The sequence below is a fragment of the Peromyscus eremicus genome, chromosome 1 (assembly GCF_949786415.1).
Source record: "Peromyscus eremicus chromosome 1, PerEre_H2_v1, whole genome shotgun sequence".
NCBI lineage: Eukaryota > Metazoa > Chordata > Mammalia > Rodentia > Cricetidae > Peromyscus > Peromyscus eremicus.
In genome coordinates, this window is record NC_081416.1 from 98396396 (window position 1) to 98414354 (window position 17959).

At 47.5% G+C, this 17959-nt stretch overlaps 1 protein-coding gene across 2 annotated transcripts in view; it reads right to left on the reverse strand.

Moving 5' to 3' along the window:
• The window catches only part of Clpb (ClpB family mitochondrial disaggregase), a 125972-nt gene that overhangs the window by 50595 nt on the left and 57418 nt on the right, over positions 1 to 17959 (reverse strand). For both annotated transcript variants that reach the window (XM_059270237.1, XM_059270247.1), the window contains one exon: positions 13543 to 13671. In XM_059270237.1, coding sequence (XP_059126220.1) covers positions 13543 to 13671 — 129 coding nt within the window. The remainder of the gene's footprint in view (positions 1 to 13542; positions 13672 to 17959) is intronic.

Genomic DNA, 17959 nt, shown 5'->3' on the forward strand with positions numbered 1-17959 from the left:
AAGGTGGGCACAAGATGAGCCTGAACTGTCCTAATGCTCAAAGAATAAAAACAAAGACGGTGGTACACACTTTTAATCTCAGCACTTGGGAGGCAGAGGCAGGAGGATCTTAATTCAAGGGCAGCCTGGTCTATATTGCAAGTTCCAGGACAGCCAGGGCTCTGTAGAGAGACCCTGTCTCCCCACCCCCAAAACAAAACAAACAAACAAATACAAACAACAAAGAAAGAGAGAGGGGGGAGGGGAAGGGAGAGAGAGAGGGAGGGAGCGAGGGAGGGAGGGAGCGAGGGAGGGAGGAAGGAAGGAAGGAAGGAAGGGAGAGAGGAAGGGAGGGAGGAAGGAAGGGAGAGAGGGAGAGAGGGAGGGAGGGAGGGAGGAAGGAAAGAAGGGAGGAAGGATGGAAGGAAGGAAGGAAGGAAGGAAGGAAGGAATGCTACCCTGGAAAATCAGACAATTTAATATAATTAAGGACAGTAATAAATTACAGGCATTCAAACAGTATGTATCTGTGAGTACACTCTGACAATATATAGATATATGGGGGAAGGCCACGTGTCAACTGGTCACTGTGGGTGATGCTGGGGTTAGAAAATATGGAAAACATCTATCTTGAAGTATTGCATAAAGACTGGTTCTGGCAAGAAGCTCAGGAATGCCAGGTTCTGGGGGAAAGTCTGATGAACAAGGGTATTTGCTTGGGAATAAAAGTGTCTGTGCTGATTAAACACAAGGAGGAAAAAGAAGAAATACAACAGAGAGACTGGATAATACTTGGGTTGGAGCTGGAGTGGGAGCTAAGAATTCCATCACTGAAAACTTTTGAAATTTGTGCTATGTGCAAATATTAACTCTTCAAAAATAAGAATAAAAACAAGGCATACGTAAAATATCTCTGAGAGTGTTCTAGGCAGAGTAGGCCCACAAAGATGTTCCCAAGTCCTGCGAGCCTGTGAATATGTCATGGAGACAAGAACGGGCACAAACGCTGCAGACACAATTAAGGTTGCTTCTGGGTTGGCTGAGATACCTTACGTTATCCAGGTTGGCCCACCATAACCACAGGGTCTTTATAAAGGGGGAAGAAGGGAAAAGAATGAATGTTAGGGTGATGAAATATGAAAGAAACTCAATGGGTCATTGCTATTTGGAGATGGATGGGCTCCAAAGTCTGGAATGAAGGCCTCTATAAACTGGGCAGGGTGAGAGAACAGGTTCTCTGCTAGAGTCTCCAAAAAGGAAGGCATCTCTGAAGACACCTTGATTTTACCCTGGTGAGACCCATTTCAGACTTATTCCCTAACCACACTCGTGGTTTTCTCCCACAGTGGTGGGATCATAAGAAAAGTTACAGGCCTGCCCTGAGGAGGGCCAGAGATGTGGCAGGGACATACACCTCTTTCCCACTATGTATCCTCCCTTGATACCCTCCTTTCCTAAAGTGCTCCAAGAAACTTTATATTGTACGTTTTTAAAAGTAAAAATCATTATGGTCAAACACATACACACATGACAATCACTTCCAAACTATTTTGACTACAAATTTATCCTGGTTGTTTCACCCCAAAGGCCTTCCTTCCGCACTCAAGTCTCCCTAAGAGCCCAGTGGGTGGCCACTTTCCTGTAGTCTCTACATGGCATGCAGGTTCGGGGCTTGTTTTGTTTCTACTTCCCGGAGTAGCTTTGTCTTTCCCCTTTGCCTGCTTGAACTCTGTGAGGCCTGGACCTGCAGTTCCACCTAGTCCTCAACGCCTGCTTTAAGGCCAGTATGGGTCTTCCACCTCCTTGTCCTCAGTTATCATGAAGGAAGACAAGAGGAGGGCCTGCATCTCCTCTCTTATTCCCTGTATTGCTTGTGCCCATTTATAAATTAATTTAGTCAAGAAATATTTATTGTCATGTGCTAAGAGCAGGTGAGATGCTGGGGACATAAGCAACCATGTCCATACTCTGCCTTTTGAGAGTATGCTTCAGAGGGAAGGAGATATTTTAGTTCTGAATAAGGGTGGTGAAGAAATTAGACAGGATGCTTGAAGAGCACACAGAGAAGCCTAAAGCAGAGATGGTGGTGATCAGTTGCAGAAAAAAAGTTAATAATTGCTGAATAAATATGAAAACATATTTGCATGTACTTGGGTAAATTATAAGGCAAATGCTCATTCAGTGTCACAAAACATCATAATGGAAGGTTTGGGTATCACAGGCTAACTTTTAGCACGGGTAAACTGATGCTATGTTAAAGGGAAGGACTCAGGTCAGATAGGGTCAGTTTCAGAATGATGTATGTGCCAGACCCCAATGCCCAGTCAGCACTTCCTATCACACAGGGATCCATTATATCAAAGGGGGCCCCTGAAGGGCTTCTTAGTGGTAAGCTCCCTTCTGTTATAATGAAAAGAATTCATTTTCAATATGCAGTTCAGAAAGAAGTATGTGGCTCAAACTCACAGAGAACATCCTTGCTGGGTTTTTCCCAGGACACAGTCAGGCTTCTGTCCAGAGGAAAGAGCACAGGGATGCTAGAATTAAACTCCTTTTGGGGAGGGAATCTTGGTTCTGGCTCATCTCCAGTCTGCCCTATTGTTGGTATTCTGTAGGCTCTGACCTTCAATTTGATACCCTCCCTTCCTAAAGTCTTCCAGTCTAAGATACATACCCTAGAGGGGTATGTAATAAGCTGGCAAAGCACAGCTGGTCTTGGGAGCTGTTTCCAGGTACAGTGCAGGTGGAGGGCATGGAATGACCTGCCTAGCCAATGCTGACCTCTCCTTCACCCAGGGGAGCCCTGGCTTCCAGCTGCTACTCTTGGCGGTGATGAGCTCATGCCGGATGCCAGCCAGGCTCATCTGAGGACTGCTTGGAGCCCATTAAAGCCTTGATGAAATGCGGGTGCCTGGATGGCAGATGGTTCTGGAAAGCATGGTGACCAGACTCTTGTCTCCAGCTCAGCCACTCACTGATTCCACAGGCCCTGGGGTACAGAAATACCTCATCCTGGGGATGAATAAGGGAAGCTTCATTCTGAGCTGGTTGAGTGTTGAGGGCAGGACTCAGGGTCATGGCAGTCCTACATTACATCTGATCCAAGATGTGGACTGCAATGATATTACCATAGAACAGTGGTTCTCAACTTTGTGGGTTGTGACCCCCTTTGTGGTCACATATCAGATATCCTGAATATCAGATATTTACATTATAATTCATACCAGTAACAAAATCACAGTTATGAAGAAGCAATGAAGTAATGTTATGGTTAGGGGTCACTACAACATGAGGAACTATATCAAAGGGCCACAGCATTAGAAAGGTTGAGAACCACTGCCGTTGAATATCCCTACTTTCCAGTGTCCCTGGATCCATGATTGCTGGTCCCTAAGGGTGACTAATGGCCATCTCTACTCCACAGGGCTGTCTCAAGCTAGATGACAGGCTAGTATCTATATTTTAGATCTCAGCACACATGGATTTGCTCAGAAGACTTCCCTCAGCCCCCTGGACTAGATTAGGTTTCCATTATCCTCTCACAGTACCTTCTACTCTTCTGTAATAGTACTTACATTATTAGCTAATAATTTAGTAATTATTTGTCTAATGTTTCTACTCTGACAGACTTTAAGCTTTGCAAGGGATTGGGTATGCAATAAATATTTTTTAAGATAATAAGATGAAATCTTTCAAAATGCCATTAAGAATGAGAGAATGTTTACAGTTAATTTATTTTTATTTTTATTTTTATTTTTTTATTTTATTTTATTTTATTTTTTTTGGTTTTTCGAGACAGGGTTTCTCTGTGTAGCTTTGCGCCTTTCCTGGAACTCACTTGGTAGCCCAGGCTGGCCTCGAACTCACAGAGATCCGCCTGGCTCTGCCTCCCGAGTGCTGGGATTAAAGGCGTGTGCCACCACCACCCGGCTACAGTTAAATTTTTAACAGCATTCTTTAAAAAAAATTTTTATTTATGTGTGTCTGTGTCACGTGTGTATAGGTGACTGTGGAAGCCAGAAGAGGTTGTTGGATACCCTGGAGCTGGAGTTATGGGTAGTTATGAGCAGCCCAAACTAGGGGTAGGGACGAACTCAGGTCTTCTGCAAGAGCAGCAAGGGCCCTTAGGTGGTGAGCCGCTGTCTCTCCAATCTCTCAACAGCACTCTTGAAAAGGAACTGACTTGTATCACTGATGGGTCATCTCATCTCCCATGCTAGCTGAGGAGCTGATTCCAGTTCTCTTGGCTTTCTGACTTGCTTCCAGGCAACCAGTCACCCATCCAAGCCAGTACTGTTCAGTTTGGAAATGGCATGGAGAATTTTTTTCTTTTTTAACAGCTTTACTGAAATATAATTTACATGCCATAAAGTTTGCCCATCTAAAGTATACAATTTAATGCTTTTTAGCATACAGACAGTACCATATAACCATCATCATAATCTACTTTAGAATATTTTCATGCAAACCTTATGCCCATTAGCAATCTCTCCCCACTACTTCCCCCACAAAGGTTTTGTATCTGTGCCAAGCAAAAAGGAACTTTTTTGTTATCAATATGATCTCTTCATTTTATAGATGAAAAAGTGATGCCAGCGAGGTGCTGTGATTCCAAGGATGGGACAGTAGCAGAGCTGGGGCGGATCACAGTTCCCGATGCCTGCAGCCTCTGACCTGTCGGCCGTGCAGCATGATTATGTGTGTCCTGAACCGACTACTTGAGTGCAGAGGCTATCTTATCTTCTGCTCATCTGTCTCCCCTCTCTGCCCAGAGGACCAGTACAGCAGTGATGCTTAACGTGGGGTTCATGAACTAGTATCAGTCAGTGAACCTCACTACCTGTCCTCTATAAGACACTTTCATAGTGATTTTCAGAATCATTCTATATGTCTATGGAAACAAATAAATGTGGGCATGTAGTTGGCATTTCTTTTGAAAACATCCCTTTTTCTAATAGTTCATTCTGATTGCGCTTAAGAAAGTATTATTGTTTCTCAGCAAAATTTTGGCTAAAATCTAGTGTAGAAGATAGTGGTTTGTGGTAAAACAGATTAAAACAGAGAAAATCTTTTGCAGATGGTGTGAGATGCTCTATTTAGATGCACTCCTCCTTCCTGAGTCCCTTGCTTAGCTCCTTTTCTTGGGCTTACACCAGTGGGGCCCTTGGGGTTTTTCAGCTGCACTACCCATGGGCAACGTGCAGCCTTAGCCATCCCAAGAGGATGGCCACTTCCGTCTTCCTGTTCAAACCTACCCGCTTGCCCTGCTAGCCCTTGACTGGGGCCATGAGGTTCCTGTCAGTGACGAGTCACCCGCCTTCCCTGTGGCTCTGTCTGTCTAAGAGATAGGGTTCTGTGGCCGCAGGACTCCATGTGCTGGCAGGAAAGAGACAGATAAGAACGACACAAACAGATTTGCAGGTGCCAAATTAAGTGCCATGAGGAGGGCAAAGTAGGGTAACAGGATAAAGTGGCATTGGAGCAACTTTTACTAGGATAGCTTGGGAGGGTCTCTGAGAAGGGACATTTGAGGTAAGGCCTGAATGATGAGGTGGCCATCCTTTGGAGAAATTGGGAAGGGCTACAATCTGTCTGAGAGACAACGAGGGCTAGTGTTTCTGCAGAAGACTGACACAGTAGTGACCCGAGGCTGCAGAGGTCTAGGTGACAAAAGGGCTTTTAAGGCTCTGGTAAGGTGTCTAGCCTTTACTGTTGCTTCAATGTTGGGGTCAAAGGTTTTTCTTAAGTAGGAAACTTTTTGTTGTTGTTGTTGTTTGTTTGGAGTTTTTGTTTTTGTTTTGTTATTCCAGACAAGGTTTCTCTTTGAATCAGACACCCACCTGCCTTTGCCTCCTGAGAGCTGGGATTAAAGGCCTGTGCCACCACTGCCTGGCTGGGGCATGACATATTTAAGGAAAATCCCTTAGCCTGTGATTTGGTGGGAGGCTTGAGAGGGATAGGAGTAAACTGTGAGAACAGTCTTCTCAAGGTGGTCCAAGAGAGATGATGGGGCCAGGGACAATCGACAGGACTTATTAAAGTGCTGTCCATGGAGTGGAAGAGAAAAGAATTCAAGGATGACTTAGGTTTTGGTTCTGAAAATCAAGGTGATGATGGTACCATGTAAGCCATGTTTAACACTGAGGTTAACAGCTGAGATTCAGGACACAAGAGAAGCTGAGGAGGCAGACTATGGGTGGCAATCACTTCTTTGAGAACTTTAGTCATTACAACATGCAAGAAATAAGGTGAGCTTTAGAGGTAGCTATGGGGCTTTTTTTTCTTTTTTTTTTTCCTTTTTATATGCATGAGATGAAGGCACATTTTCACACTAATGAAAATGAGAATCTAGGGAAGGAGAAAGAATGCAGGAGAGGAAGGCATGAATGGGGGAGCAGAGTTCTTGAGAAACTAGGAGGAGAGAAGAACCAGCGCCCCTGAAGGGCTGGTCTTAGGAAACATTTTCATTATTGGAGGGAAGGTATCATTCTCAAAGCGCATGGTGTAGGCAGGCAGGTGGAAACGATGGCAGGCAGCAGCAGCAGGAAGTTCCCTTCTGACCACAGTCCATCTTCTTTGTGAACTATGAGAGGAGAGCAGCTTGGGAGTTCATGAGGTGGTGGTGGTGGGGGACTGACAGAGCTACAGATCTGAGGAGTGAAAAACAGGCTAAGAAGCTGCCTTGGTCTAGAATGAGAAAGTGATTTTAGTCATGAAGTGCAGCGGGGGCAGCTTGGCACTTCCGCATGATGTGAGATTTAGGGTCATATATGTGAGGAGTTCAAGGTAGTACAGGACTCACAGAGAAAAGAGCAAAAGAATAGAGGAGTGCAGTTCAGTGCAGTTTCAAGCTAGGGGCCCTGCCCTGGAAGCCCCTGCCTGCCCTCTTCCAGTCACTCCACTGTCCTCGAGATTAGCCACCATCCTGACTGCTTACACCACTGACTTGTTTGGTCTGCTGTGAACTCTAAGCATGGGCATACAGTTAAGACATGTGACCCACACATGTTGGCAGAGCACAGGTCCATTCATTCCCACTGCCGTGAGAATTCCACAGGTGATTCCCCTATTTCAAAAGCAGATAAACATTTTGGAAACTTGCAAGAGGACCAGAAATTCTAAGTCATCCTCTGCTACAGAGAAAGTTCAGGCCAGCCTGGAACACATTAAGATCGTGTCTCAAAAACCAACCAACCAACCAAAAAAACCTCCACAAAACCTGTCATGTTTCTTCTCTCGATTGTCACGGTTTGCCACTGGAGGAAAAGCTCGACTTCCTTAGCACAAACCCTCCTCAAGCAGCTCCTGCTTTCCATTCTTGCCCCTGACACCTGGGTCCTAGCTCTTCTAAACTACCTGGATTCTATGACGAGTAGATTCTGCTTCGTCTTCCATGTTTTTACACATGCCCCCTCTAGTCACCACCCTTGCCAACCTGGGGGCCGGACATTCATCCTTTCAGACTTAGAGTAAATACCATCTCTTACACCAGGCTTTCCTTGCCTTATTGGAGACCTAGAAAGTTCTGTTTTATGACAGGGTCTCATTGTACAGCCTAGACTGTCTTTGAACTCAGTATGTAGTCCTGCTGGTCTCACACTTATGATTCTATTGTCTCAGGCCTCCAGGCCACCCCTTTAACTGGCTGGCCTCAAACTCTGGATCCCCCTGCCTCTATCTCCTAAGTGCTGGGATGACAGCTCTTCCACAACATGCAGCTTAAGATCTCTGTGATCCCACAGCACATTGTCTACATCTCCACTATCTCAGAGTCACTGTTAAATGTCTGGTTTTCTAGTAAACTGTGAGTTCCTTAAAGGCAACACTTAGGTCTAGATCATATTTATTGGCATGGTGCCTAGGTTGGGGCCTGTGACAGGCAAGGTACTCAGCAAATGTGATGCTAATTTTCACTATCACCTTGACTAGGCCAAGAAACCCCTAGTAAACTGCTAATGTATCCAGAGATGTGCCTGTGAGCGAGTGTCCAGACAGGATTAGCTAAGGGGGGAAGACCTAGTCTCAATGTGGGTAATACCATCATGTATATTGGGGCCTGGAAGGAACAAAAGGTCAGGGGAGAAAGGCCACCAGCATAGTCTCCCTCCGTCTCCTGTCTTCTGTCCTTCCTACATGCTGCTTTGCCACACCTTCCCCACCATGATGGTCTAAAACCTCTGAAACTGTGAGCAAAGTGACTCCTTCTCTTTAATATTTATACTGGGTATTTTGTCACAGCAATAAAAAGTTTGATTACTACAGCAAATGAATGATAAATGATAGAAGGGACTTGCCCAGAGGCTACCCAGAACACCAGGGCTGGGAGAGGTCCTTGAGATCAGCTTTGGTAGCTGCTCTATTTTTTGGAGAGTGAGGAAGGGTTTGCACAAAGGAGAATTTGCGGCTGGCAGAATCAGAACTTCTGATCCTTCTCTGCACTGCTGGGTGTGAAGTTTCAGCAGAGAGCAGACAGCCCCGGGCAAAGAAAGCTGCCGGTGCAACATCTGCTGGTGTAGACAGATGGACAGACAGTGAAGTGGAACAAGAAACGGGACAACGAGTTTTGGTCCTGATGACGGGCTGACGACAGGCTGCTACAGGGAGGATGGCAGCACTACAATGGCCCTTTGCCTCAGGCGGGCTGCAGGAACTTAGGGACTCAGTGGATGCCGGCAGGTTAACACCGACAAGTCAGCCAGGCACTCGGAGAAGGGGTCAAAGAGGGACCTTCAGAGTGGGAAGGGAGGACTGAGGGAGGCCCCGGGGAGGATGGATTAGGTTTCAGAGGGGCTAAGCATTTCTGAGGTAAGGAGCACCAGTGAAGAAACAGGAAGAAGCAGTGGGAAGAAAAGACAGAGAAAGAGGTGGCTCAGATGGGAGGCAGCACTGAGAGTGGGCGGGTCAGGAAGCCATGCAGGACTTTTGAGATCTGTTAGTACATCCAAAAATGTACTCAGTAGTACGCCAGCGTGTAGCTAAAGAGGTGGAGATGAAAGGCTAGATACTCTCTTGGTATACACTCTACCTTAGTTTAGTAAGTGATGCTGTTCCCTAGTCCTAGGGCAGGGAAGATGGCAGCAGGAAGGTGGCCCGAGGACTGGTGATTGGCTGGTAGGAAGAAGGCCAGCAGCCTGAGGACGCCTCAGTGGGACACACAGGGCAGAAGGAACTGCAGGAGTAGAGGGGCAGCGCTGGAAACACGGATGGGTGCTAGAGGCGGGCAGGAAGAGCAGCTGAGTGTCAGGCTGGTGAAAGATGATGTTATCACCTCTCCCAAGAGTGGCATTTACCTCGTACCATTTAGATGCCTCCAAGAAAAGTGAGCTCCTTGTACACAATGAATGTCTCAGGGCTTTGGGGCTTATTTCTCTGAAGAAACTGAGTCAAAAATCCACCGTGATTAGAGGTATGCTCTAGGCAGACAGAGCTGGCCATGCGAGCACATTTCTGAGAGGAAAGTGTTAATGCAGCTTAACAGCCGTGGGTGTCCTGAGACAGGCAGCTGCAGCCACCTCGGTGACTTCTCTTTCCAGTCATGGTGTCCACCTCCATCTTTTCATGTACTTGCAAAGTCAAGTATGGAAGCAGAGCCTTCCTGTTCTAAGCAAACAGAGGCAGCAGCATCAAGGATGAAACATATACACCGTCAGTATACTTCTTGTACCACAGTAACAGAAGATGGACACCAGTGAATTCGAATCCCTACCAGAGAACTCTCTTCCCATTACTCTCCCTGGAAAGGGGGATCACCCACTCCCCAGGAGTCTTCCTGTAACTTATTCCACCACCTGCTCAGTCAAGAAGGCATTTCTCTTTCACTTCCACGGAGCCCCTTGTTCAGTCTCCTGCCAGAGCACCCACCCCATTGCCATGGCCTTGTTTACACATCTGTCAGCATGAGAGTCTCAGGGTCAGAGACACTGCCTGATCTTTAAGATGTCCTGAGGTTCATGATCTCAGAGACAGTAACATATGATGTAACAGAGACATGCTTTAAAGCCCAGTCTGTCTCCACAGCATGCACCTTTTCACAGTTATGGGGTCTCTTGAAGCAGAAAAATGATCCTGAGCAATCTGTGGTAAGCTCTGGGACAACACTGTACAAGCTCACAGGAGGAAGTACCCCAATAGGTGGACAAGTAGGAAAGACTTCCCAAGAGAGGGAGGTGTCTGAGTATCTGGGTGACAAGTGAGGAAATGTAACAGTACTCTAGGCAGCATGGGGATGTTGAAGGCAGAGATGGAGTTAAGAGAAATGGAGTTACAACTGCCCACATACAGAGTGGGATTCTGTACCTAAGTCATAATAATAACTGCTACAGACAATAGAAAACATGTGTCTTTCAGTGTGGATCTGAGCATTTACACAGGCACATAAAAACATTTACATATACATCATGAAAGTAGAAGTGAGACTGAGGGAATGGAGCAACTATTAGGACAGCAGAAGGGAGGGAGAGAGAAGGGCATGGGAGGAACTATGATCAAAGATACGAGACTTGAAATCCACTATTATATACAATGAGTATACCCCAACCAAAAAAAAAAAAAAAAAAAAAAAGGTAACTACTTGTCACAGAGCGTCTACCATGTGTCTGCTAGGAACTCTGACGCCTAGTATTAATCTCCACATACTCCTATGAAGGCAGTGTCCGCTGACATAAAACAACCAAGGCTGGGAGAGTTAGGATAACCTGTCGGTTACTGGCAAGTGGATCCCAACCCAGACTGGCTGAGTCTTAAGCCTGTTGTATCTCGTCTACTACTCCATGCTGCCTCCTACAGGCTGGAGGGTGTCCACATCCTCAGCTTGATGTTGCCTGGGCCTCTTCACAGCTCAGAGAGCAAGAACGGCTGCTCCCTCTACCCCTAAGTGCAGATCCAGGAACCTAAATCCCTGCAGCCCTTGTGAGCAGACGGTCTTTGTGCCTAGGCCTGCCTTGGGTCTTGCAGAGAACCTCCCTCTGTGTTGGTACAGCGCTACAGCAAAGCTGGTGGCCGGAGCACTCTGATAAAGCTGATGGGCAGGAAGGCAGACCCTTTGGAAAAGGTCAGCAGAGGTCAAAGACTTTGGAAATGTCACAGACAACAGCCCCGAGGACAAGAGAGCAGGATCCTGCCTCTTGGTTGGCTGCTCACACACACTGGCAGACTAAGGGAGGTCAAGAAGGGGAGAGGGGTCAGAAGTTGGCAGGCCTGCAGGCCCTGAGTGACAGCAACATGTTCAGGTCTAGAAGGGAGAAACAAGTGGTCTAATGGTTTTGGCCCTCGAGGCTGGGGAACTGGGGCAGGGGTATAAACGGATGACTCCTAAAAAGGCAGGTGGGAGAAACGCAAAGGTGGGGGCTCAGAGCATCCGTTCCAAGTCACCGGGCAGGAAAGCATGTCCCTGGAATAGCTCAAAGGGCTAGCCTTGGCCTGGGGGGTAAGGGTGGAGGGAGCCTCATAAAAGGCCCTCGCCTCCTCATTTTGAAGGTGTTCGATCTGGAAGAGGAGCGTGGAAAGCTCCTTGTAGAGTGAACTCTGACTGTTTGGTGGCTGGGGGAAGCAGGGATATGAACCAGAAACAATGACTGGGCCTATTGATTTTAAGGCATGGAAGAGAGAAGCCCCACAGTGCACGCTCTGATGCCTAGCTCCAAATGTCTCACCAGAGGGCTTTCCAAAGGACAGAGTCAGAGCAGCCTCTGCGGGGAGTAGTCCTTACTCAGTCACCCCAGGCAGAGCAGTTTTGCCAGTTACAGTTATAGACCAAGGCATGTTTTGGGGCTGGCCCCTTCAAAATTGAGGGTACAAGTAAGGTCTGGTTACGAAACCAGTGTGCCTATGGCTGACAGGAGGTGGTAAGACTGGGTTCCTGCGATGTGTCCCAAATCCAAGGACATGACATGGGCTGGAAGACAATTGGGATCCCGGACTTGGAAGGCAAAGGCTCTGGAACAGAACGAACTTCCTGTAAAGGCTGAGTGTGGAAAAAGTGGTTAGGTCGCAAACAGTAGACGGTCGGTAGAAGATACAAAGCGATCACAGCTCATTAAAAGCTGTTCCCACCAGTCATTGAGAAGCAAAATGGAATTGACTACCCAAGGAAGGAGTAGGATCCCTCAGCCCCTGATAAAATCTACCCAAGGGAATGTCTACCAGTCTTGGAGAGATATCTTCTGTGAGGGAGGAAGACAAATTTGAGTGACCCAGAGGGCCTCAAAGGAACTGTCTAGTTCTTTCAGTTCCCATGGCGAATGAATCCTGACATGGAGGACCCGAGGTTCCAGCCCCAAGAATGGGTCTCTGGCCTTCACGAAGCAGCAGGGAATGAGTGAACAGGTGTTCTTTTGCCATTATCTCAGGCAGGGATCTGGGTCCCCCACATGCTGCCGCCACTCTTCCAGAAGCTGGAGGGGATAAGGGGAACTAAGAAGGGAATGGCTGTCTAAAGGTGTCTGGCAGTGAACTCTGTACCAAACTGAGATAGGACCAGCCCAGCCGGAGTCTGGTGCACTCTATCTCTGTAATGAAACTGACACTCTTGGAAGGGAGGACATCCATCGTTCAGTGGATAGTTTAGAACACTCACTATGTGCCAGGAACGCTGGTACTAGGGATACTTACGTCAATATGGTCTCCATTCTCACTCTCAGGGGGCAAGTCAAGTGAGAAGCTCTCTGCTTTGTTATTGCTGCTAGTTTTGGAGATAGGATCTCAGTTATGTAGCTCAGGTTGGCCTGGAATTCACTATGAAGCCCAGGTTGCCCTCAAACTTAAAATCTATCTGTCCCAGCCATCTGAGTACAAGTATGAATGTGAACAGGACACCAGGCTCAGAGTAATAAAGAGGCCTAAGTGAGACTACAGTGGGGCCGAGATCCAGGAGAACAACTTTGTGACAGGTTAGTAGGGCTTAACACAACTTCCCTTGATCCCCTGGTCCTGCTCTGGAGGTCACAGGAGAAAGAGAGGATACTTTTGGCAAGAGCTATTGATGAAGAAACTCTCACACTGTGGCTGGAGACAGCTTAGCAATTAAGAGAACTTTCTGTTCTTCCAGCGGATCCAAGTTTAATTCCTAGTACCCATGTTGCTTCTGTAACTCCAGCTCCAGGAAGATCCAATGCCTCTCACCTCTGAGGATACCTGCACTCAGGTGCACATACCTCCTCCACATAATTAAAAAAAAAAGTTTTATAAAAACCTCACAGCTTGAGCAAGCCAGGGGGAAAAACCAGTACACAACCCTCCTCTGTGGCCTCTGGTTCAGTTCTGTCTCCAGGTTCCTGCCTTGAGTTCTGGCTTCCTTCAACGATGGACTGTAACTTGTAAGCCAAATAACACCCTCTACCCCCCAAAAAAACCCCTCACAGCTTATCACAGACAGGGTGGAGGATCCCCCCCACCCCACAACACACACACACTCACCCAAGAACATACACCAACCACCAGAGGGCAAATCACACTTTGACACTATTATTCTTGGGAAACATGACCACTCCCTTAGCTCAAGGAGAGTAACAGGATGCTAGAAGTGTGGATTACTCTCCCCTGCCAACCACAACCCACAGCTCTCACCTCCATCCAGAAGCTCCTTGACGATGCGGTAGTCGTCAGCCAGGACAGCATAGTGCAGGGCTGTGCAGCCCTTGAAGCTAGCACGGTTGTTTAGCCGGTTGTTAAAGTCATCCTCTCGAGTGACTAGGACTGAGGGACCACAAGAAAATAAAACCCCCGTTAACAACAAATTAGTCTATGCATGCTCCTTTTTTTTTCTCTCTACTTCCCCTACCTCCATCTCCCTTTAGTGGTGTGTGTGTGTGTGTGTGTGTGTGTGTGTGTGTGTGTGTTGACAGGGTCTCACTATAAAGAGCAGGCTAGCCCAGAACTAGCAGAGAGCTGCCTGCCTTTACCTCTCAGTGCTGGGACTAAAGTGGGTACCATCACCTTTGGCTCTCTTTGGCTTTTTTTTTTTCCCCCTGAGACAGGGTATCACTATATAGACCAGGCTGGCCTTGAACTCAGAGACCCAACTGCTTCTGCTTCCCGAGTGCTGGGATTAAAGGCCCGTGCCACCACACATGCTCTCTTTGGTTTTTTAGCCAGTGTCACTATGTAGCCCTGGCTGGCTTTCAACTTGCCAGGCTACCCCTGACTCTCTCTCCCACGTGCTGGGATTCCAGGTGTGAGTCACGATGTCCAGCTTTACCTGTCTTTTGATTTTTCATGTTTTTTTTGGAGTAATGCTTCTCTATGTACCTCAGGCTAGTCATTTTGTTTCAGCTGCTCGAGTTCCTGGCTTTTCAGTATTTTAATTTATCAATGTACTTCTAAACACTGTTGTACCTACACTGTGTGCCTGGTCACCTGGGCTGGGCAAGAAGAGGTAAAACAAGTCTGGTTTGTTTCATGAATGTTGACTGACATCTACGACTCATTCTGGGGACAAGAAATGAATCATTACAGTCCCTGAGCTAAGCTGACTGAAGATAACAAACAGATGTGCAGAGTGTTGTTGTTGTTGTTGCAGATAAATCCTATGTTGGGGTGCAATGGAATGACACAGAAAGCCAGGAGACAGCTGAACTCAGCTTGAGCATAAAGAAAAGGTTCCTAGAATATTGGGCAATTCAAAGGATGAGGAGTCCAGGTGATAAAAAAGGTGGGAGTGGGGTGGTAGAGCCAGGGAAGAGGGGTGGGATGGCAGGACCAGGGAAGGGGGAGTGGGATGGTAGAGCCAGGGAAAGGGGTGGGATGGCAGGACCAGGGAAGGGGGAGTGGGATGATAGAGCCAGGGAAGGGGGTGGGATGGTAGAGCCAGGGAAAGGGGTGGGATGGCAGGACCAGGGAAGGGGGAGTGGGATGATAGAGCCAGGGAAGGGGGTGGGATGGTAGAGCCAGGGAAGGGGGTGGGATGGCAGGACCAGGGAAGGGGGTGGGATGGTAGAGCCAGGGAAGGGGGTGGGATGGTAGAGCCAGGGAAAGGGGTGGGATGGCAGGACCAGGGAAGGGGGTGGGGCAAGAGGCTGTTCTGTACAGAAGAGTCACACACTTCTACTGCTTACAATTCAGTAAGTAACTTAAATTTGATTTACAAAATCAGGTAAAAATTGAAACTATAGAAGAGTACAAAGAAGAAAAAGGAACTAATATCTCAGCAACTTGAGAAGGAACACATAACATTTTGGTCTAGCTCTTCAGGGATTGCATATTGTGCCTGGGTGTGCATTCTCTACAAAGTCAGAATTGATTGTATCTGTAATTTGCTGTTTTGTCTGTTTTGGTGGTGCTGAATGTTGAACCTGGTGTTGAACACATCCGTGTGCATGACAGATAGAGTTCTACCACTAAGCTCCGTCCCAGGCCCTGCAATCTGATTTTTTACCCTTAATAACTATCTGTAAACCTTTTCTGAAAGTTAGGGATAGACATTTCACGTGAACAGAACCTGCAAACCCTCAGGCTTACTTTAGTCCTACTATTCATGTTCCCTCTCTTTTCTGTCTCCTGTTGTATTAAAATAAAACCTAAAACTGTTCCCTCTTTTCAAGAGCCCTGGGTCGGTGGACATACACATATCTGCTTATGAAATGGGTTCTGGCTTATGCTGCTGCCCAGACCCTTTTAGACTGGCTAATAGACTAGAAGGTTCCACCCCTCTGGGACACCTGGGAGGCAAGGCCCCACAGAGCAGTTTCTAGCCTGCTTGGGTGATGAGGTTTGTGTTTCCCTCATGTAGAAACTACCCGGAACCCAGTTTTCTCTAATGTATCTCCTGAGTTCAGTTTGTTGGGGCAGAATCTAGGATCTAGGACCAGCCTCCCCGTATCACAGCTCTCCCATCCCCTGGCACTAATCCTGAAAAGGGCAGGCTCCTCTTGCCTCTTGAGGGATAAAAGGGTGGGTACAAGGCAAAATGTGACCTTGCCTAGACAGCAGCACCAGGCAATCATTCCTACGCCATTCTTTCTGAGTCCTTTCAGAATGACTGAATGTGTGCCCCCTCTTGTAATACTGACGATACTCTCGAAAGTTCTAAAAGTCAGAAGGCTGTTCAGCAATCATAGTCCAGTCCCATTTTTCAGACAAGAACGTGGAAGCTCAGCTCACTCGGCTCGTTAATGGTGTGTGAGGAGCTCAGAGGCTGGGGTGGACAGACTGCTTCAGTCTAGTAGTCAGACTCACCAGCGCTCAGAACCAGAACCAGGGTGAGTCCTCATCCTCCCCGCAATGCGTCAATGAAAGAATCCAGCCCAGACAGAGAAGTAGAGCCCGGATGTTGTACCAGTCTTAGCCCCTTGCATTCTCTCTGTTTCTTGCTCTGACAACACTGTAACGCATTCAGTGGGAGCTGGCCTCACCATATGACAGTCTGCAGTGTGTAGCCAGCACCCTAACAAGCTAGCTTGGGTGGAAGCATTTCAAACCTTTGGCCAAAATGAAGATGGTGGAACTCAGAGCTGGAGATCAGACCACACTGCTGACCCTACAGTATTATGTGACCTCCTCCTGGGCACCAACAACAGGAAGTAAGAAAGTTTGTGAGCAGCTAGGGTTCGATCAGCCTCTGGGCGCATGAGGGGGCAGGGTCTGGAGTAGTCTGGCCTCTCGGCACACCCAAGGGATTATCTAGATTAGCCTGGCCTCTGGGCACACCTGAGGGTGGTTATCTAGGTTAGCCTGGCCTCTGGGTACACCTGAGGGATTATCTAGGTTAGCCTGGCCTCTGAGCACACCTGAGTGTGGGTATCTAGATTACCCTGGCCTCTGGGCACACCTGAGTGTGGGTATCTAGGTTAGCCTGGCCTCTGGGTACACCTGAGGGATTATCTAGGTTAGCCTGGCCTCTGATCACACCTAGGGATTATTTAGATTAGCCTGGCCTCTGAGCACACCTGAGTGTGGGTATCTAGATTAGCCTGGCCTCTGGGCACACCTGAGTGTGGGTATCTAGATTAGCCTGGCCTCTGGGCACACCTGAGTGTGGGTATCTAGATTAGCCTGGCCTCTGGGCACACCTGAGTGTGGGTATCTAGATTAGCCTGGCCTCTGGGCACACCTGAGTGTGGGTATCTAGATTAGCCTGGCCTCTGATCACACCTGAGGGATTATTTAAATTAGCCTGGCCTCTGGGCACACCTGAGTGTGGGTACTTCAATAAGCCTGGCCTCTGGGCACACCTGAGTGTGGGTATCTAGATTAGCCTGGCCTCTGAGCACACCTGAGGGATTATTTAGATTAGCCTGGCCTCTGAGCACACCGGAGTGTGGGTATCTAGATTAGCCTGGCCTCTGAGCACACCGGAGTGTGGGTATCTAGATTAGCCTGGCCTCTGGCATATCTGAGGAGTCACCTATATTAGCATAGCCTCTGGGTGTGTGTAATGGTATCTGTGCTTTTCCTGTTCAAGCCCTTTAGGAGCTCAATCAGAGCTCCAACACTTAGTCACAAATCACGCTAGTTACTCACTCTTAGTTATCACATCATACTGGGGACCTTGTTTCTAGCCCACTGAAGATTAGGAGAAGGAAATAAGGCTGGGGAGGACACTTCAGAGTCAAGCAGATTGATCACAATCCAACACTGGCCAGGCAGAGAGGGAAAAGAACAGGACAATGAAAAGCTGAAAAAGGATTCCAAGCACAGCACCTCAAAAGGCCCTAAGGGCATCTCTGAACTGCCACACAGGACATTAACTGCTGGCTATAATGATAAACCTGAAGAAAAGTGATAGTTGGCTCAAGAAAGCAAGAAGGGTATAATCCATTTTACAAAGAAAACCCATCATTCATTCAGCAAACAAGTGTAATGAGCACCCGTGCGTGGTGGTAGCTTCTGGAGATGCAATAATGAATGAATAGGGCAATCTCGGATGTTAGGAATCAACTGTCTGAATCGAGAATCAAACCAGTAAAGTGTTTTCACAAGTGTGATGACAAGGCTATGCATACAAGGTGCTTACCACAAAAAGCAGGTGACTTCAAGGAACACAGAG